Below are 21,942 nucleotides of genomic sequence, written 5' to 3'. Positions count from 1 at the left end.
GCAGTGTTTGCACAGCAGTTAAGATACTGCTTGGGATGCCTGGGTTTGAGTCTCAGCTTGGTTTCTTTTTTTTTTTTTAGAGCAAAGTTTTATTTATTTATTTATTTTATTATTTGACAGGTACAGTTATAGACAATGAAAGAGAGTGACAGAGAGAAAGGTCTTCTTTCCGTTGGCTCATCCCCCAAATGGCCGCTATGGCCAAAGCTGCGTCCGAAGCCAGGAGCCAAGTGCTTCTTCCTGGTCTCCTATGCGAGTGCAGGGCCCAAGCACTTGGGCCATCCTCCACTACCCTCCCCGGCCACAGCAGGGAGCTGGACTGGAAGAGGAGCAGCCTGGACTAGAACCCAGCGCCCATATGGGATGCTGGCACCACAGGCAGAGGATTAACCAAGTGAACCACAGCGCCGGCCCCTCAGCTTGGCTTCTAATTCACCTTCCTGATACTGCGCACGCTGGGAGGCAGCAGATGGTAGTTCAGGTAGCTGGGTCCCCACCACCTGTGCACGAGATTCAGATTTAAATTTGGGCTCCAGGCTTCACCCTTGCTTAGCCTTGGTTGTTGCAGGCACTTGGATGAGTAAACCAGTAGGTGGAGGATCTCCCTCCATATGTCTCTGTCTCTGTCTCTCTTTCTCATTCTTTCTCTCACTCTGTCCCTCTGCCTTTTAAATAAAATGAAATGTGACTAAAAATTAAAAAAAGGCTTAATTCTTTAAAAATTTCAAAAAGTAGTATAGTTCATCATCGGTTTAAAGTAAACCTATTCCTAAGTAATTTCAAATTCTAATAGTTACCTTAAGGAGCTATACATTGTACAATATTTGTTGACCATAGAGTCTCAAAGGAATAGTTATAGAATTGTACACAGTGAGAGCTGAAGGGGACTGTCAGGATACAGTCTGTAGGTTCTTGAACACTTCAGGTGTTGAGGTACCTTTAAGCCATAGACATAGTACTATGAAATATTGCCCCATCATATGAACAAGGAATTCTTTAATATGTAGAAAGTGGAAATATATACATGTCATTTACTACATATTTGGAGTAAATTGTATATATTCAGCCTGTAAAATGAAGCAAAATCAGCTGTTTCAGAAGGTTTCTGCTAATATTTTCTGGTTTCATATTCATACCATTTGTCTGGTATTCAAGGCGATAACAGGTCTAGAGAGATTACCAGTTTGTGAAATATGAATAATACTAGCACAAGTAAAAGCTCATGCATTGCATTAGTTAGATATTCTGCCTGGTGTCAAACAATTAATTGGATTTTTACAAAGAATATCAAGCATATTTTAATTAGTGTATTGCTATGTTGTTCCAATAACAAGTTAATTCCACTTGCCTGCCAATTGACCTATGAAGCAACTAATTATAAAATATGAGCATTTCAGCAGAAGTTTAGAAGTCTTTTATACAAGTATTTCTTCCTTTTCTGACAACGCAAAGCTAATAGCATTTTTTGGGTCATGAACTTCCCCTCTGAGATTTACCTCCTCTAATTTTCTCTTGAACAGTATTTTCACAGCAGGAATGTCCCATCTTCCCAAGGAGTTGTGAGCATTTTTAGAAAGAAGAGAGGAGTATCATTTCTGTTGGCAAACAACTTTAAATTCCTTTGTCCACTTGCTGCTCTATGGAGGAGGAAGAAGGCACTGCTCAGTCTGTCTTTCTGCTCCTGTACATTTTACAGTATTAATCAACTATCATTTTTAAAACTTTATCTATTTGAGAATCAGAGAGACAGAGATAGAAAGAGAGAAAGCTGCCATCCACTGGTTGACTCCCCAAATGGCTTAATGACTGGGGCGTGGTGGGATGAGGCCATGGGCCGGGAACTCAATCCAGTTTTCCTGAGTGTCAGGAACACAAGCATTTCAGCCTGCTCTGCATCAGCCAGAGCCAGGGGTCAAACCCAGGCACTCTGATGTAGGAGACAGGCGTCCCAATCCATGTTTAAGTGCTGGGCCAAACAGCCAGTTAATCACCATTTTTTAAACAAAATTCAGTCTAAATTATTTGGCTTGCTAACAGCAGTATTCTATTTCCAGATACCTTTTCATCAGAATTTCTCTTACTTTTTTTCTCAACCTCATAGCTATTTTGTTTTGTTTCGATGTAACTAGCTTGCCATTGTAGAATCCTATATACCACTGTTGTGTTCCAGTCTCCTTTCAGGTTCTTATTTACCCTGCTTATGACATCTGAATATTGGTGAGACTTCCGAAAATATGGAGGTTGCATAAAAGATTGAGCTGATCTGGCAAGCTGGTACGATTGCTCTGTTTCTGGGGTTGATAGTTTATTGTTTTTATTCTATCTCAACCAGAAACTTTGCAATGGTGTGATATTTGTATGTAAGGAGTAGATTTAAGGATGGTAGGAATCTTCTACGTAACGCTTTTGATCACTCATATTCCTTGTTGATCAGTGTGTTGAGTAGATGTGCAGTCACTGGGCTTAGTCTATGTTGCCTATTATGTGACGCCCTCTCCTCCCTTCCTAAGGAGAGCTTCTAAATTCCTGTATCCGTTAAATGCCCATTTCAGGTTTTGCCTCTTTGTGATTGTCACTTGATTTCTTAGTTGCTCCATAGAGTGGCAATTAAATAAATAGAGAATTATATTTTAAAGTGAAGAAATCTAGGGAAGTTCATAATGGAATGCTCCTGTACAAATGGGTTAAAATTTTCTAGCATTTCTTCACTTCTTTCCAATCTAACCTTTAGATTTGAACAGAAATATTTGGTTTTGATTCCATGTATGACATGCTTATGACACTTATTCAGTTGTGCTTTTTGAGAACTAAAACTGTGTGCCGTAAGTGGAAGGTATTTCTTAATTAAAGAGGTGAGTCATACATGAGTAACAAAAGGGCTTGCACACAAGTTCCTCAAATAAAATAAGATCACGAGACTTCCCCATTAAAAGCAAATGAGGACTTATATGATTCAGTGTGACAGATGTCTTTAGGCACTCTCATGGCCTCATCTTTAGCCTAAGAGACTATTCATTCCTGGATAAGAAAAGAGCTATTGTCGTGTTGCAGTTTCAACCTTCACCAACAGGTTTGTCTATATTCCCTGGGTATGATGGCCCCTAGAAGTCTCTTCCTGTACACATTTATACACCTTCGGTGAGTGAAGAACAGCCGATTGACCTTTACAGTCAAGCTGCCTTGTACATTATATGAGCATGAGCAATGAAAATGCAGTGCTTTTCTGCCACTGTAAGTTACTTGGCAAAGGTGACTGGAAGCCTTCCTCCTTTGGCAACATAACTGGGTGAGCTGAATCAAGTGGGTGATTCTCACATTTCAGCCCCAATCCCCCTGTGGGCTGCAGTAAAGTCTCTTCATGTATCCTGAGAGCAGGAGGACATAAAAGACATTGTTCTGCAACCCCATTGCTGAAGGAACACCACTGTTACCTGAGGAGAAGAAACCTCTGGCTGTTTTCACCACAAGGAATACAGGAGATGCCTTTGTTTTAGGACGAATGCTAAATATACATGCAGGAGTTTGGAAGACTGAATTGCACCTTCTACTCAGTTTAAATTACATGGCTCTGAAAATGTCCTTCTTTGCCAAATCAAGAGCAATGCTTGATTTGCAGCATATGTTTCATGTCTTTGAAAAAATACTGCAATCTGTTTTCCAAATTATTCATTAGGAAACAAAGTCAAGGACTGTCTGACTCGTGATGTAGCAATGACATCATCATTTCATGTAACAGCTCACGGAGAGACTGATGCACACATTGCTTGCCCAGTAGGAACTGAAGGCCTTTGTAATAATGCATGAGAGAGGCTTACAGTCCCAAACAGAAGTGTCTGTAAATTCAGATGTCCTGGAACCAGATCCAACCATGCAGAAGTCATTGGTTTACTTATGCAAGGTTTTTTGTAGTTTTACATGTAAATCAGGATTTAAAATTTGGGGAATTTTGCATGCATACCTGGGTTTCTTGCCTCTGTTGAACACATGGAGGGCTGCAGCTCTGCAGAACGTCTGTAGACCGGAGCCAAGTGGTGCTACCTCCATTAGCTCAGTCTTTCTGAGGCTACTTACTCCCTCCCTCGTCTTCATCTTGATCCCTTGATACTGAGGCCAGGGTCCACTGCCATTTATCTTCATCTTTGCACTATTTTTTATTGTTATAGTAGAGAAACATTTCTCTCCCACACAGGAGAGAAAATAAAGCAGGCCCTTTCCCCGACCCTTTCTCTGCTTCACTTCCTTTCATTACCTGCCTGGCTCCCTCGCACAGCTCTGGTTGTTAGTATGGTTAGCCTGTGTTGAGTGTGATATGGTAAAGAGAGCTTTAAGCCAGTTGACTTGGAAAAGAAATTGTTTCAGTTCTTTCCTAAAGGACAGGTTAAACAACTGAAAGCTGTTCTGTCAATCAAGTGTAGATGCTGTTTGGCAAGGACTTGAATGGTGGTTTTGCACCTGGAGAGGGCTATGAAGGAGAGCCTAGGAGAAGGCTGGACCTCCGCAGTGGGCAGGGTAGGGAGGGAAGGTCATCACTCATGTACAAGGGAGGGGAAATGCTCCACACCCAAAGGATAGCTCTCCCCACATCGCCAATTGTAGGAATCCTAAGTGATATACTTACTTCTTACCCACAGAAGGAAGCCTGCCTATCTGCATCCCCACCCATTTTTTCCTTCCTTTTCCCCTCTTCTCATTTCTTACACAGAGCTGTAGGCAGCCTTGCCTTTTAAGGGAGAGAGCTCCTGGGAAAAACTCTTATATAACGGCAAGATGCACAGCTACTTCTGTTCCATATTCTAGCCTTCCCTTTATAAAGATGAAGCTGTAATAGAACATCAGAAGAATGTTAAGGAAGAATGAGTGCATGACAGAGAAGGATAACAATAAGCAAAACAAACAGTGGAACCCAAGAGAGGAGAGAGCGTATCAGAAATGAAAGATGTCAAAAGTAAAACTCTGTTAGAATTTTCAGAGAGACTCAAGAGACGATTGTTTCTGTAAGACAACACTAGGCTGCTATAAAAATGTGCAACTAGAAAATGAGAAATTGTTCTTAGAAATTAAGAACATAATTAAAATAAAAGGGGAAAGGGCAAATGAACACAGGTGAGGACTTAATTAGTAATGTGGAAGAGCAACTCAAGGAATTCCTCCAGATACAGACAAAAAAAGAGAGAGAAATGAACAGATTGGAGGCTGCAGCCAAAGAAGCCAATGTCTATCTTATTGTGATTTCAACAGAGAAAAAAAGCAGACAGAATGTTCGGGGAGAGGGGTAATGGTATGGATAATATTGAATAAAATTAAATAGGGATTTCAGAAGAGAGTAGACAGAAATAATGGCAGAGAAAGAAGTAAGAAAAGAAATAATAGAATATACTTTATCCAAGCTGCAGGAAGACTTGATTTTTCAAAATAAAAGTGTACCTTCACTGGAAAAATCATAAATTAGGGTCACATTCCTAAACCTACCCTTGGTGAGATTTCATAACTCCAGTGTGGAAAATAAAGTCTTAAACATTTCTAGAGGGGAAACAAAAGCAGATTATCTACAAAAAGATAAGAATAATGTTTCCCAAAGACAGTAGAATAGCATCTTAAAATTTTTGAAATATTTTGAACCTAGAACTCTGTAAAAAATCTAAAGTATTACTCAAATTTGAGATAAAATGAAGACATTTTATATGCATTGTTTCGTGAACTTTATGCATCTTTGTATGTTTGTGTCTATAGTACTCATATCTATACATTGAAAATGCACTGCTCAAAAATATTCATTCTAGTAAAATAAAAAAAAAATCCAGTGAGGAGGATAGTATGGACACAAGAAACAACAGTAAGGAAATAAGCCAGTAAACACTATTGTCTGGTATAACTATTGAAATTGTGTCCTTGAAGCTTAATGCAATTGTTAAGAAGGATTTCCTTGTGCTGTTGTGTGGGTGCAGTCTGTTGAAATCTTTGCTTAGTATATACTAAGTTGATCTTCTGTGTATAAAGATAATTAAAAATGAATCTTGATGAAGAGTGGGATGGGAGAGGGATGGGAGATGGGAGGGCTGTGGGTGGGAGGGAAGTTATGGGGGAAAAAGCCACAACAATGCAAAAGTTGTACTTTGTAAATTTACATTTATTAAATAAAAAAGGTAAAAAATTGAAAGGAAAACAAGAAGTCTAGGACTAATGATATTGCAGGTTATTTTAACCAGATGTGGTGGGATCATGGTGGGAAGGGAATCTTGTTTGGAAACAGTAAATTAGAGATACTGATTAATTTTCAATGTGGTTCGAAGACTTGTTTAATCATATGTGTATGTTTTAAATACAAGGGCATCCAATAGGAGAATATAGTTAGTGTATACAAAATGTAAAAAATTAACAAAGAATTTTTGATCAATCTACATAAAGACAAGAAAGCTGAGAAAAGAAAAAGTTTAACAAAAGAAAACAAAAAAGAGGAAGGTAAAAAGGCCATAGTAGATACCATTACACTAAATGAGATTAAGTTACAGTCTTCCATTAAAGATAGAGTTTGTCTAGATGGATTTAGAATAATAATATAAACTAAATGAGTGTATGCCATTTGTAAGAGACATACCATAAAGGAGCAAGTGAAACACAATTTTGAAATAGAAGTCCTTACAAAAATTATTACAGGGGTCGGTGCTGTGGTGTAGCTTGTAAAGCCACCGCCTGCAGTGCTGACATCTCATATGGGCACTGGTTTGAGTCCTGGCTGTTCCACTTTCCATCCAGCTCTCTGCTATGGCCTGGAAAAGCAGTAGAAGATGACCAAGTCCTTGGGGCCATGAGCCCATGTGGGAAACCCAGAAGAAGCTCCTGGCTCCTGGCTTCGGATTGGCGCAGCTCCGGCTGTTGCGGCCAATTGGGGAGTGAACCAACGGATGGAAAACCTCTCTGTCTCTGCCTCTCTGTAACTCTGTCTTTCAAATAAATAAATAAATCTTTAAAAAATTATTACAGATTCTGACCAAAAGAAAGCTAAAATATTAGTTTAATGTGAAACAAAATGAAATTTAAGGAAAAAGAATCAAACAAGACATAGAGTAATATTTTAACTGATTACTAATAAAATCTATCATGAAAGCATATGACCATGCAACTTTGTTCACCAAAGAAAAAGCATTGGAATATATAAAATTAAATGTATTGGAATTATAAGAAGAAATTAACCAAAAGTTATTTAGAAGACAGACATACATACTTTACTCTGAGGCCACAGAACTGCGTGAGTTCTTTTGCCAATTCCATTTAATCAGCACTTATCTTCATGTTAGCGTTCTTCTGCCACTCCTTTCCTGGACTCCCCCCAGATGATTTATTAAAATAGACATGTTGGGGCCTTGTGTGTGTGTGTGTACGCGCGTTTGTGTGTGTTTGCATGCTGAATTAAAGAATCCCTTGGTTTGAAGCAGATAAGGTTATCTTGCTGACGTGCTAATGAGAGGATTATTTGCATGCTGTTTCTCTGAAGGCATTGATCTTTCCTCATACAAATGAAACATTTAATCCTTGAATATGACTCTTGATGAACATCTATAAGTCATTTCAGTCCAGGATATGCCACTTGCCATTCTATGTTCTGGTTCCAGCTGCCACTAACTGCATCTAAAACAGATCACTTTACTTCTTTGGGACTCCATGAAGTTGCTTTAAGGACGTGGGGCTAGAATCGCTTATTATTAGTTCCTTTCCTCGTCTAAAGGATTGTTTTTCAATTGCATGTTCTTACTTGTTGTTTTTTAAAATTATTTATTTATTAAATTATTCATGTGCTTATTTGAGAGATAGAGACCCCTCACACATAGAAGTTTCCCCTAACACACACACACACACAGATCTCATTTGCTGGTTCCCTCCCCAAAACTGGGACCGGCAGAAGCCAGGAGCTGGGAACTGAATCCAGGTTTCCCGCGTGTGTAGCAGAGACCCTACTACTTTGAGCCATCACTGCTGCCCTCCACGGTGTGTGTTAGCAGGAAGCTGCAGTCAGGACCTGGAGTTGGGAATTGAATGCAGGTACTGCAATGAGGAATGAGGACGTCCTAATTGGCAGTTCAACAACTAAGGCAAACACCTGCCCCTACTCATGTGTTTATCTCTCTTTTTCCTAAAATCCAATACCTACAGAAACATTTCTGTAGCCTATTTTATGGAATCTGAACATTGACTTTCTATCCTTTTACATCTGCCAGCTCTTGGGAAGAAAAAAAAATAACAGAATGTTTGAGGGAGTGGCAGTTGGTGAAGGTGCCTGGGGAGGTGGATATTGCCTGTGAGTTCCAGGATCAAGTGGCATACTCTTTGTCTTTAGGAATCAAGAAGTCTGAGTCTGGGGTTGACGCTAAGCAATTAGATGTCTCGATCTCTTCACAAATGTGCCTCTCCCTTAGCTGCCTTGCAGGCCCTAAAGAGAAAGAAGAGGTTTGAGAAGCAGCTCACTCAGATTGATGGCACGCTCTCCACCATCGAATTCCAGAGAGAAGCCTTGGAAAACTCACACACCAACACCGAGGTGTTAAGGAACATGGGCTTTGCAGCAAGAGCAATGAAAGCGGCCCACGAAAACATGTGAGTGACTTTGGTCTCCCTCTGACTCATAAATTCCCTCAGTGATGGAAGGAGTCTTTGGAATTACTGATGATTTTGGTAAAAATGGGCATATTCATTGGAGACTCTGATATATTGAACACGACACTCTCTCAGAGAATGAGTTTTTTTTAATTCATGAAAAGAGAAGAGCATTCATATTTGCCATGAATGTTGCTCAGTTCTCTTACTTTTGCCTGAAACTCTCCCTGTAAATACTTTAATTCTGTAATTTTAAACACTTTGATGGAAACTTCTGTTAGGGTACTGAAACTGTTCAACAGTGGTTGTCCAAATTTGATGAGAATTTGCAGACATCCAGATTCTTTGAACTTGGAGAGGGTTTGGGTTTTTATTTAGTTTCAATTTAGCTTCTTTATGAAAGAGAGATAGATATAGTGAGAGAGAGAGAGAGGGAGAGAGAGAGAGAGAGAGAGAGAGGACACTCGCATGCAATAGTTCACTCCCCAAATGCCTGCATCTGGGGCTGGGCCTGGGCTGGTGCTGCGTCAGGGCTGGGGGCCAGGAGCTAGGAACTCAATCTAGGTCTTCCATGTGGGAGGCAGAAACCTGATTACTTGAGCCATCACCACTGCCTCCCAGGATTTGCATTAGCAGGAAACTAGAATCAGGAGCCAGAGCCAGGAACGGAACCCAAGTACTCCAGTGTGGGATTTGAGCATCTTAACTGCTAGGCTAAATACCCACTCCTGTATGTCTCTCTCTCTCTCTTTTTCTCTCTCTCTCCCTTTTTTAGAGATTTGTTTTATTTTACTTGAGAGTCAGAGTTACACAGAGAGAGGAGAGGCAGAGGGAGAGAGAGAGAGAGAGAGAGAGAGGTCTTCCATCTGCTGGTTCACTCCCCAGTGGGCCACAATGGCAGGAGCCAGGAGCCAGGAGCCAGGAGCCAGGAGTTTATCCGGGTCTCCCACGCGGGTGCAGGGGCCAAGGACTTTGGCCTTCTTTTACTGCTTTCCCAGGCCATAGCAGAGAGCTGGATGGGAAGTGGAGCTGTTGGGACTCCAACTGCCACCCATATGGGATGCCAGCACTGCAGGCGGTGGCTTTACTTGCTAAGCCACAACGCCGGCCCCTTTCTCTTTGTTTTTAATGAGGTTCTCTAAAGTGATTCTGATACTACATAATGCTGAGAGCCACTGGCATAGAATAATAGTAATGAGCATAGATTCACAGGTCAAATTTTCTGGGTTACAATGCCAGTTTCAGTGTGACTATCCCTTGTGCCAGTTATTTTGCCTCTTCCTAATTCATTTTTCCTTATCTGCGAAGTAGAGATCATCCTAGTAGCACCTTCTTCATAAGGTTATTGTAAGAGTTAGTGAGATACCAGACAAAATACATTTCACATAGTTCCTGGCACAAAGTAAGCACTCAATAATCAATATTTACAGTGGTAGTAGAGCAAGTGAAAATTTGCTTTATAGTCACACTGGAAAATAAGTGCCGGAGACATGATCCTTTCCTGACACTCAGCACGATTGTGAAACCTGGGCAGGGGATGTACAAGAGCAGTGGATGTCCAGGGATGTAGACAGATTTCCACAGGATGGGGAAGATGGAAAACAGGGAGGCTGGCGGCAGCGAAGACAGCCTGGCTCGCATTTCCTTGCCTTGGTAATTTATTAACAATCAAATGTCATTTGCCAGCTTCAGACAGACCATTCAGTTTGTTATCACAGTCAAAATCCTCTGAGGTTGCTGTAACTGGGAGCTAGAGTGTATTACAAAACCAGCCTTTCTCCCTAGGTAGCTTAGCAGCATCATACTATTCTAGTCCTTTTGAGAAAAATTCACCCCCAGGCCCAAGTTTTAGCTATACATTTTTCATACTCCTTTTTATAAATGTATTCTTTGTACATTTATTATAAATAAAATAAGAAGAATTAGAGGTGAATAGTGAGTGATAGGAAGGTGGTAAAAGTATTCTTTTTGATTAGCACATAAAATATGTCAGAAATGCTCAACTTTTATAGTATATAAAGACAGAGAAACTAAAAAATAAAAAAGATTAATTCCAGTAGGAATCAAACTTCCAGTGTTTAAGTTACTTAGTAACGAGGGACATTGTAACTTCTCTGTGTTCCATCAGTGTGGCCTAATTTCAGAGTTGGAGGAACAAAGGGAGACAGATCCTATAGAAACAGTCCTGAATCCAGCATTTGGACACTGCTGGCTTATGCTGATGGTTGGCACAGTGGGGCCCATGCAAACTGGCTTTGAAGATCCCTCTCTCTTGAGCCTATGGTGTGGTTTCTTGGATTCCTTTGTTGCAGTTGCAGATGCCATTGGTCCAGTTCTGCTCTTTAGTAACCTCCCAGGGCATCGTGGTGATGTGGGGAAAACCCTCAGTGAGTCAGGATCTCAGAGCTCTCACATGTTACAGGAAATGGATCTTGAGTCTCAGAGTTTGGCTTATACAAAGGCTGCTGTCAGAACAGCTCCTGAGAGCCGCCTTCATTTGTCTTAGCACTATTTCCTATCTAAAATATGTGCATATACAGGATTATGAAAGATATTTTTGGAAATGCAAATTATTTTTTAAGTTGGCAAATATTATTATGAGGATTCCTTATCCTACTGAAATAGCTAAGAATACAAATTGACTTATTTTTCATACAAGATTATATTTAAATTTGTAATTGTAAGCCCAAATTCTAAAAAAGAAAGTGAGAGAGAAAGAGAAGGGAGGGGAAGAAGGGAGGTATCATTATTTTCTTAGACTTGTATCTATGAACTACATTGAATCTGTTCTCTTTGTATTAATATCACATTAACATGAGTATTGATGAGAAAAAAATAAATAAGATATTTTAACAAAATATTATTTCCCAGGGATCTGAACAAAATAGATGATTTGATGCAAGAGATCACAGAGCAACAAGATATCGCCCACGAGATCTCTGAAGCATTTTCTCAACGGGTCGGATTTGTTGATGGTTTTGATGAGGTGGGTAAGACAGTGTAAAGAAAGCAGTATTGTGGCTGCTACCGTATATAGCAGGCAGATTTCTTTACTACTTAAAGAATTGATGGGATTTGTTAGAAATATACTTCCTTTTAGAGGGAAATGAAGTGTAAGTAGCTCTGATTTAAAGGAAAGATTAATATAGCTTGGCAAACAACCTGCTAATTAAGTTTTCAGCTATTAAGGAAAAAACAGCATGCGATTATGTGAAGTTAGTGACTTCTAATGTTTGAAGCCTAAATAGCCCCATTACGGAGAATCGCGTGCTCACACATCTGGGTAAAACAAAGCAGACTGTGTCACTCTGCAAGGAACAGACGTATTATGCTCCGTAGCTGTTAAATTAGAGGTTGGGCTGCCTCTGTTTATTACTCAGGCTAGGAAACAAAATAAATGTGGAGTGGCATTATTAACACACACATTCCATTTAGATTAATCACTCTGATAATACACACAGTCTATAATTATAATGGTGGTGTCTGCACTGCGGATTTCAATTGTTCTACATAAAGCACACACACGTAGAGCGAGGACATATTTAGCAACTTTTTCAAGTCTGAGATTAGCATGGCAAAGAATTCAACTTCCTGCATCTACGCAGTGTTAAAAATGAAACATCTAACATGTAAGAGATTGTTTCATGGAACCCTAGAAACCAAGGATTGGGTGTCAACAACATTTAAACATGGCGTAGACCAGGGGTTGACAAAATATGGCCCACAGGCCAAATCCTCCCCATAGCCTGTTTTTAAGTGGCCAGTGAGCTGAGGAAGGTTTTCACAATTTTAGAGTGTTATAGATTACAGTCTTTCAAATTTTTTGTTGAACTCTTTATTTAGAAGAGCCAATAAGCCTTTTTACTATAACATTCATGAAAAATGTTTACACAGATAATAAAAAAAATTAGGTTTAAAAACGTATTGAGACCGGCGCCGCGGCTCACTAGGCTAATCCTCCACCTGCGGCACCGGCACCCCGGGGTTCTAGTCCCTGTTGGGGTGCCGGGTACCAGTCCCGGTTGCTCCTCTTCCAGTTCAGCTCTCTGCTGTGGCCCGGGAGTGCAGTGGATGGAGGATGGCCCAAGTGCTTGGGCCCTGCACCCGCATGGGAGACCAGGAGGAAGCAACTGGCTCCTGGCTTCAGATCAGCACAGCGCTGGCCGTAGCGGCCATTTGGGGGGTGAACCAATGGAAGGAAAACCTCTCTCTGTCTGTCTCTCTCACTGTCTAACTATGCCTGTCAGAAAAAAAAAAAGTATTGAAGAAAATATTAACAAAGAAGGCCATGTGACAGAGTAAAGTATGTGGCTTACAAAGCCTAAAGTCTTACTCTCTGGCCCTTGGCAGATAGTTTTCCAAGCCTGGTGGAAAGCAACCAGCATGTAACAAGTGCACTGTGATATGATGGGAAGGGCTCTGGGCTTGTGAGGATAACTGAGTTCTACCATTTATTAGAAACTGTGTAAATCCCTTTACTTTTCTGACCCTTAATTTTCTCATCTGTAAATCAAAATAATTGGGTTAGTAGATTATCTCTAAAATTTCTTAAACTCTGAAGCTTCTTTATCAATGATCAGATAAGAATTTGGTACCAAAAGATTAAAATTAATGGAGGAGCTTTTTACTGTGCTGTCGCATTTGCTAAAGAAAATCCCAATATCTTTCTGATGCTGCTGATAACCCCTAAGCACCATTGGCAATTTTGAGCACACATTTGGAATAGGAGAGCTTGTTCAGCCTTTACCACATTTACTATATTTGTTGCTAATTGTCTTGGGAGTGGAAAGAGATCATCTGTGTGTTCATTGTGATATTATTTTATTTGTGTAACCTGTGGCGAAGCATGGTGCACACAATGGCTCTGTCCATGCTATTTCATATTGCCTGCTGCTGTAAGTCTGCATATTTTGTTCCCTTTCTGTGTGGTGGATTTAACAGAGGTCAGACAAGCTTTCAGCCTACTGTAAATTTGACACTCACTGACTCCATCAAGTGTTATATTTGGCACAAGGATTTCCACTCTTGTATCATAATATTATTACTACAGGATATTTATGTGCCTTTCTTCGCCCCCCAAATGTTAGCAGGATACAAAGTATTGATTCGACTTTGCACCCCAATTGCTGAGTTCAAAAGGTTTGCAGGTGTGAGTTCTCCATAAGCTGCTGAATGAATGAGTAAATGAAGACTCTACTTGGTTAAACGTATGGGTGTCCCAGGTCATTGCTAACTACGACAACCTTAGAATTCCGATGAAGACAAATATAGTTTTGGTTCCCAACCTGCTTCCAAGAGGGCTGGAGCCCAGCTGAGAACTGACGGGGCCAGTTAGATCTGAACTGCCTGAAAGTCTACTCAGAGCCGGCAGAACGTGACTTAACTCCCTTAAGCCCTCAAACTAATCTTCCCTCTCCACAGTGCTTGAGACAGAGAACAGTTTAAGATTAAAGCAGACTCCCTGAGATGATTGTTAAAAGACAGAAATGCAGCACGCCTGGCCGGAACAGCAGTTTCTGAGCCTGGACACACAGCGTGATTTACATCGGCTTTGACGATTCGACAAAGGAACCACATATTCTTGGATCCTTTTTTACTTTCTGTGCATCATGGTTTTGCTGTACTTATAGCATTAGACAAAATAAAAATATTTGTTTCTCCCAATTAAAGTTTCACAGATCCTCAATAGGAGGAAAGAAAAGGACATACGAGAAGAATGAGAGGCAAGGTACATTTCCCAGAAACTGCAAAGATTATATGTTCAGCTAGCACGAATTACTTGAATGGCTGTTTACTGAAGTATTATAAGATTAACTACAACAAATCTGCACAACCCCAAATACTCATTTTGTAATCATTGCTCAATGTTGCAAAAAAAAAAAAAAAAGACTTAGTTTTAAAATAAATACTCCATTTCACTGGGTTCTCACATATCAATTGGGTAGCAGATGTTCTTGTTATTGTGTTTGAGAAAACCCACGTCTTGAAACGTTAACTCCGTAATTCTTCCTTTCTCCTGTCTTCAGGATGAACTGATGGCAGAACTTGAAGAACTGGAGCAGGAAGAATTAAATAAGAAGATGACAAATATCCGACTTCCAAACGTGCCTTCCTCTTCGCTTCCGTCACAACCAGAAAGAAAGCCCAGCAGGGTCCCCACTGCACATCGATCCCGAGCAGGTTCGTTACTCAGCTCAGCTACCTGTGGCTGGACAGTTCCCTACACTAATCGCCAGGCACATCCTCTGCAGCACTCAGTTTTGATTTCATAAGCAAACACATTTTTGCAAGTAGTTCATACCCGTTTTCTATACTGAAAGTGTGAATGTCACCAGTTACTAATTTTTGTTCCCTTCTTTGTTCCAGCTTCTTCCAGGAGGACAGGAGAAGAAGATGATGATATCAAACAGTTGGCAGCTTGGGCTACTTAAACGAAAATGGAGTTTTTTGACACCTGAATTCATGAGCTGTACATAAGACATGAAAACATACTTTTTGCCAAGTTCAGAAATCAACAAAGACCCTGTCTTTATTTAATACTGGATGAATACTTGTCTTTGAAGCCTCATAAGTCAATATTAAAAAAGGAGTTGTGTGCAGACATAGATTCAAGGATGGAAGAGGGCCTCCTGGCGGCGTCTTGGAGAATCTCTCCATACTGACGGTGTGCATGGTTGTCCACCTAACTCTGTTTGTTCTGACACCCTGGGTCCCTGAATCCTGATGATATATGTGTCTGTCCATCCTGAGTCCCTCCATACTGATGGGGCAGGGGCATGGCTGTCTACCTTGTTTGCTACTCTGTTTCTGGTTCTGGTACATAGTTGGTGCTCTCTGTGATTCTGTTGAAAGAAAACTAAATTCTCCTGCCATATAAGATGTAAAACAGTGTATAAGCCATTTAAGAGTGATAGATTAGGATAGCCGGGGGAAATACCTCTCTTTTCCATGTGAATGGGAGTTTGCTTGTGTGTATGTATGTTATTCTGTACACATATCCATGTAGTCCATGGTAAATGTAAATAAACTGTGTTCCTCTTATGAGAGACTTCTTGTAGAGAAGTCTCCTATGAGTCTATCCATACATAGTTTCACTTAAAAGAGCTTTAATTGACATTTATTATGCCAATTAAGCTTGGAATGGGGCAATGGATGCATTTCCCCAAATGTCTAAAAGCACTAACAGCTTACACTGCTGAGTGAGAATCTCCTGGGTGTAATTTAGCCACTTAGGGAGCTGCATTAACACTCCCAGGCCATTATGAGGCTGTTAAGGCTTCAGCGTACTGCGTGTGTGAGTGTTCATTCTTTTCTGTTTTGTTCTTTCTTGTACATTTGCTTCCACTTTACAGCCCATTCCTTGTAAATACATCAAAATATTGGCAATTAAAAGTGTATCTTGAATCAAATTTTGGCCATCATTATTTTAAAATGAATATAAATTGCAAAATTAGTGCATTGCCTATAATATATCATGGGCCATAAAATGACAAATATCATATAAAATGTTCCAGTGGTCCCTGCCTTTGCTAAGCAACATAGTGGAATGGAAAGAGCACTAGACCTGAAAGTAGGAGTCTGAATTTCAGCCCCTGCTCTGCCACTCACACATGCCATGAACTCTTTGAGTCTTTTTTTCTCCATAGGGGAAACCTTAAGATTGGACTTGATGATCCCTATTGGTTCCATCTTGCCACAGGCCTTTTGCATGTGCTGCTCTAACCTGCAGATCATAGATATCAAACCTACTTAGTGTTTAAATCTTAGTTGCTGTCTCCCTTGTTCTGGGGAACTTTTCTTGATTGCCTGGACTATAATGTTCTCCCTATTTTGTGTTTCATGACTTGCTGCTTTGTCTCATCACTTGTGATTTACAGCACGTTTACTTGAATGACTACTTAACAACATTCTTCCTGTGGGACTGTGGTAACCTGAGGGTAGGGACTATATTTCTTTTTATTCACTCTTCTCTCCCAGTGCTCTGAATGGGTTTTCATATGCAGGGAAATATTTAATATTAAATGAGTAGCAATTATGTTTTTGTATGTTATGGGCTAAATGGAATTATAGGCACATATTTACCTTCTATTCTTAAATAATTAGAAAACTGGACAAAATTCACAAGTTTTCAGACATTGGACACCCAGTGGCACTGGGCAGTGGTTCCTGAGAGAAGCGAAAGCAATGATGTGAGCATTTCCTGTGCCCTTGCTCATGACCTTCACAGGAACCTTGGAACAGGAACCCAGACAGAGCCTGATAGTTGTGCTGAGTTGAGAAAACTTGTGGAGAAGAAACTTGGAAAACAGGTTGCTGGAAGAGAGAGAGAGAGAGAGATGTAAAATGAACTGCGTTCTGAATGTTTGTGCTCCCCACCCCCCCACCATAGGTATTTTGAAACACTAACCCTGAAAGTGGGGGCATTAAAAGGCAGTGATCTTTTGGGGGGTGATCAGGTCCTGAGAGCAGAAGCTTCATGAATGGGATTGGTGCCCTTATACAGGAGGCCTTAGGGAGCCCATTCATAACCATCTCTTGTGTGAGGACACAGAAGATATGTAAACCAGGCATTCAATTCTGCTGGTGCCTTGATTTCTAACTTCATCGTTTCCAGAACTGTGAGAAATAAATTTCTGTTGTTTATGAAGCACTCAGTTTATAGGGTTCTGTTAAAGCAGCCTGAAAGGGCAGATGGGACTCTTCAAATCATTGGCTAAGAACTGATTTGTACACATTTGAGGAAACTACCAAGGCCAGGAATGACTGCTGGGAAGATCAATCCCCCAAGCTCACACAGGGCCAGGAATAGCCGGGGACCCCCTGGCCAGGGCAGAAAGACTTCTCTTCCAGGGAGCATCAGGGAGCCTGTGGAAGCACAGAGCCTCAGCGGTGCTTGCTGCTCTGGGCCAACCCTAAAATGGCTAAAAGAAAATCTCAAAAGGACCAAATATTTCCAGGTATGTATGTCCCAGAACAAAGCCCCCTAAACATTGACAAGAATACAAAAAGAAATAACAATTAAAACAAAATCCTAGCTCCCAATAGCATGAAATTCATGGAGTCCAGCATTCAATCAAAATATTTCAGGCTTGCAAAGAATGACGAAAATGTAATCTGTAGCCAAGAGAAAAACCATAATGAAGAGACTCAGAAGACAAGAGTGTGAAAAAAGCTTTTATATTTACTCTCTATGTGCCCTGAAACAGATAGAATAAATATATTTTGGGTTACAAGAAATGAGAGGAAAACATGATTGTAATGAAGATAAAAGTGGAAGAGATTTTCAAAAAGACTCAAATTGAAATTCTCTTTATTTAAAGATTTATTTATTCATTTATTTGAAAGTCAGAGTTACACAGAGATAGGGAGAGAGAGAGAGAGAATCTTCCATCTGCTGGTTCACTCCCCACATGGCTACATGGCTAGGACTGGGCCATGCTGGAACCAGGAGCCAGGAGCTTTTTCCAGGTCTCCCATGTGGGTGGCAAGAGCCTAAGCACTTGGCCAATCTTCCCAAGCACACTAGTAGGGAGCTACATCAGAAGTGGAGCATCCAGGAAATGAATCAGTGCCCATGTGGGATGCTGGCATTGCAGGTGGCAGTTTTACCTGCTTCACCACAACACCAGACCCTCAGATTCTAAAGATGAAAACCATATTACCTGAAAAGAACATTACATAATATGGTAGATGATATTAACAGCAGACTGGAACCTAAAGAAGAAAATCTTAGTGAACTTGAAGAGACACTATCCAAAAGAGACACAGAGAAAAACAAAAGGCTGAAAAGAAAAGAAAGATAGAAAAAGGGAGCAAGATTTATCTGTGGGACCATATTTACCTACTAACAGGATAAGTGGAGTGGTGAGTGGCCTGGGTAGGCTGGTGAAGAAAGAAGGATAGAAAAAACATCTTTGAGGAAATGATGGCCAAAATTTTCCAAATTTGATGAAAACTATAAACTCGCATTTCAATGAAACTCAGCATAACTGTCTTAGCCCACTGTTGCTATGATGAAATACTTAAGAATAGACAATTTATAAGGAGTCGATGTTTAATTGGCCTATGGTTCTGGAGCCTGGGGGATACAAGAACACGGGGCCAGCATCTGCTGCCTACCTTGTACTCACGGTCATAATACAGCAGGGGGCGCCACGTGATAACACAGCAAGCTGCTAGCATGGGGCTTTCTTATGAAGCTACTGATGTCATCACCGTGGCCCTACTGTCATGATGTCATCTCATCCAAATGACCTTCCGAAGGCTCCACATCCAAGTACCATTAACATACAGATCTGAAAGATCCTGAACACATTCAAACCATAAGAATACTTCCAGCAAAATTCTTGTATTTTTCAATAACAAAAGTTACTGTGGAATGTTGAAATGTCAAACCTCACAAGTGAGACCTGAGAGATGCTTGTGAGGTCTAAAGAAGAGCGATTAACCAGAAGAAATGAGTGATGAGGAATTGAATTTTCAATTCCATTTAATTTTGCATACTTAACTTTGACAGAAATGATACTTGAATCATTTTTTAGAAAACTTTACATTTGGAAATTGGGAATATATTCCCAATATTTTCAACTGTAAAATTTATGAAATCTATATAAATAAAATCTTTCTAATGGAATTTTTAAATCTGGTTTGAGATGCTATCAGTGTAAATTACTCATTGCATTTGACAGATTTAATATATAAAAGCAGAATGTAAAATATCTTGAATAATTTTTCAATGATTATATGTTGAAATATTTTAGATGTATTGGACTAAATAAAACATCATTAAAATTCATTTCACCTGTTTCTTTTTATTTTTTAGATATGTGGTTACTGGGAAATTAAAAATTACCAATATGCCTCATTATATTTCTATTGGTTGATGTGGGCCAGGCTCAACTCCTCCCTCTCAGTGTGTACACAGATAAAGCACATGAATTTCAAAATTTTTTTACAGTCAGATGAACATCTTTTAAGCCCATTTTCCCACAAACATTTTGAAGCACCCTCATATGATTTGAAGTCCTAAAATGCTATCGAATTAAAAATAAAATTTCTAAAGGGGACATGTTACTCCGAAAAGAAACAGAAATACTTTAAAATAAATTATAAATGCTGCCCCTCTGTAGACAATAAGAAAATGAACCAAGTGAGAGAATAAAGATGTAGATCATCTTTTGACTGAAAGGTATTAGAAAGAGTAAGAGTACTAGTCAGCCATCTAATAAAATTTCTAGCAAGATATCCTTAGAATAAGAAAATTCTGGTTAGTAAGGTATAAACATGGATGAAAATTATTCCCACTACTTTACAGGGGCACCCTGGAGGGAGACCTCAGTTTGGGAAGTACTAGATAGCTACCTGTTGACCTGTTGGTGTTCTGTGTTTTTAAATAAAACGTTTTCCAATATAAAAGTTGGGTTTGTTTTTTCTTTTAGGTTGTAAGAAACACATTTAAGTAACTTCAGAGACAAACTTGGATTTATTTGAAGTGATCTGGATAGTTATAGAATAAAATCACTTCATGGCCTTTGGCTAAGAGCAAGCACAGAATCGAAGGAAATGCTTGAAAAGTAAATCTGAGGAAGGTCAGAAGTCAAAAGGGCTGTGGAGCTCAGGCTGCAGCTCTAAAAGCCTCCTTTCTCTGAGTAGCTCACAGGAGGGACCAGTAGGCCACTACCACTCGGAGCAGGGGTTGCACTCAAGAGTCCAGTTCCAGAGCCAGATCATTTGATTGGCCAAGCCTGGCTCAAGGGACTACCTCCGAAGTCAGCCGTCTGTACCCACATAAACCAAGAAGCAGCTAGCTTATAAATAAGGTGAGCTTCTTCAGAAAGGGGGAATGGATGTTAACCATTGAAAAAATAAACACAGCACCTAAAACAACAGATGGCCCATCAACTACTGAGAATAATTATGTCTGAACTGTAATATTTTCTGATTCTGGGAAAACAGTCTGCACACTAACTTAGTTGAGACTGGAGTAGCATATACTTCATACATCACAATAGTATGTGTCTTACTAAAACAAATTGGATAATATGTTAAAGTTAGTAAGCGTAGCAAGAAGGAAGAAAGGGGAAAAAAAAACCAAAGAAGATAGGACTAATAAGGACATCTTGGTACCATTATATTATAGCCCCAGGGAATAAATTGATGAAATGTTAGTCAATTGCTGTTTCATCCCTCCACTTCCTCTCTGCTATCTCTTTAATTTGAGACAGACATTAATGTTTCAGTTGGAAAGAGTGTTTCTTGAAATAGCTAAAATCTGCCTTGAAACTCAAATTCACTTTGCTTCATTTGTTTCAGGGGCTCCCAGATGTTTTATTGCACTCTATACAAGGCACTGCAGCAATTTTTCACAGCAAAAGACTTAGTATACATTAAGAGAGTACAGATAGGACAAAGACACAGAGTTGGTATTTAGAAGAGAGATGTACATACACTGAACAAGTAGGCAATGCTCACAGGCTATTGAAGGTTATATGTGTGCTATTTATTTATCTTATCAGGAAAATTAAGTGTTCCTTGTTAGCAGCCAAAAAAAAATTTTTTTTTCCACAATTTAGGCTTCTTTGTGAAGCATACATTGAAAGAATGATGTGGAGTGGTTGATTATTTGATTATGTTTTAGGTATTCATATGTATATATAATGTGTGCATATGCTATTTATATAGTCCTATACATGCTTACAGATTAAATATGCTCTCTTTATTAGTACAATATGTGTGAGTTCCACACTCTTTAGAAAGTCTGCCTCTCCTTGACCACCCTTACCTCCTTGTGTCTGCTCAATCCTTACCCACATTTTCCCTGATTTGGCTGTTGACTGCCTCTCCTTTTTATGCTCTCCATAGATCTTATTTTCTTTTTTAAAGATTTTTAAAAATTTATCTTAAATAAACACAAGTTATTTAAGCAGAATATATCTGTTAAAAGAAAAATCCTAGGGACTGTGATGCAGGGGGTAAAGCCATCCCCAGCAGTGCCAGCATCCCATACAGGCACTGGTTCGAGTCCAAGCTGCTCCACTTCCAATTCAGCTCCCTGCTAATGGCCTGGGAAAGCAGTGGAAGATGGCCCAAGTCCTTGGGTCCCTGCACCTGCGTGGGAGACATGGAAGAAGCTCCTAGCTCCTGATCGGTGCAGCTCCGGCCCTTGTAGCCATTTGGAGAGTGAACCAGCTGGTCCAAGACCTCTCTCTCTGCCTCTGACTCTCTTTAACGTTGCCTTTCAAGTAAATAAATAAATCCTTAAACAAAAAAAGAAAAGAAAAAGAAAAACCTTTGATGAATTCACTTTTTTTTTTTTTTTTGGACAGGCAGAGTTAGACAGTGAGAGAGAGAGAG

At 39.9% G+C, this 21,942-nt stretch overlaps 1 protein-coding gene across 1 annotated transcript in view; it reads left to right on the top strand.

The window, feature by feature from the left end:
- CHMP4C (charged multivesicular body protein 4C) overlaps positions 1-19,300 on the top strand; it is a 29,489-nt gene extending 10,189 nt beyond the window's left edge. Inside the window, exons 2-5 of the mRNA XM_062188308.1 lie at positions 8,412-8,589; positions 11,461-11,575; positions 14,616-14,769; positions 14,956-19,300. Coding sequence (XP_062044292.1) covers positions 8,412-8,589; positions 11,461-11,575; positions 14,616-14,769; positions 14,956-15,020 — 512 coding nt within the window. The 3' untranslated portion in view covers positions 15,021-19,300. The remainder of the gene's footprint in view (positions 1-8,411; positions 8,590-11,460; positions 11,576-14,615; positions 14,770-14,955) is intronic.
- Positions 19,301-21,942: the final 2,642 nt, after the last annotated feature.

Source organism: Lepus europaeus, chromosome 4 (assembly GCF_033115175.1).
Source record: "Lepus europaeus isolate LE1 chromosome 4, mLepTim1.pri, whole genome shotgun sequence".
Classification (NCBI taxonomy): domain Eukaryota; kingdom Metazoa; phylum Chordata; class Mammalia; order Lagomorpha; family Leporidae; genus Lepus; species Lepus europaeus.
Note: the sequence above shows the minus strand (reverse complement) of the source record. Positions and strands in the feature narration are given on the sequence as shown.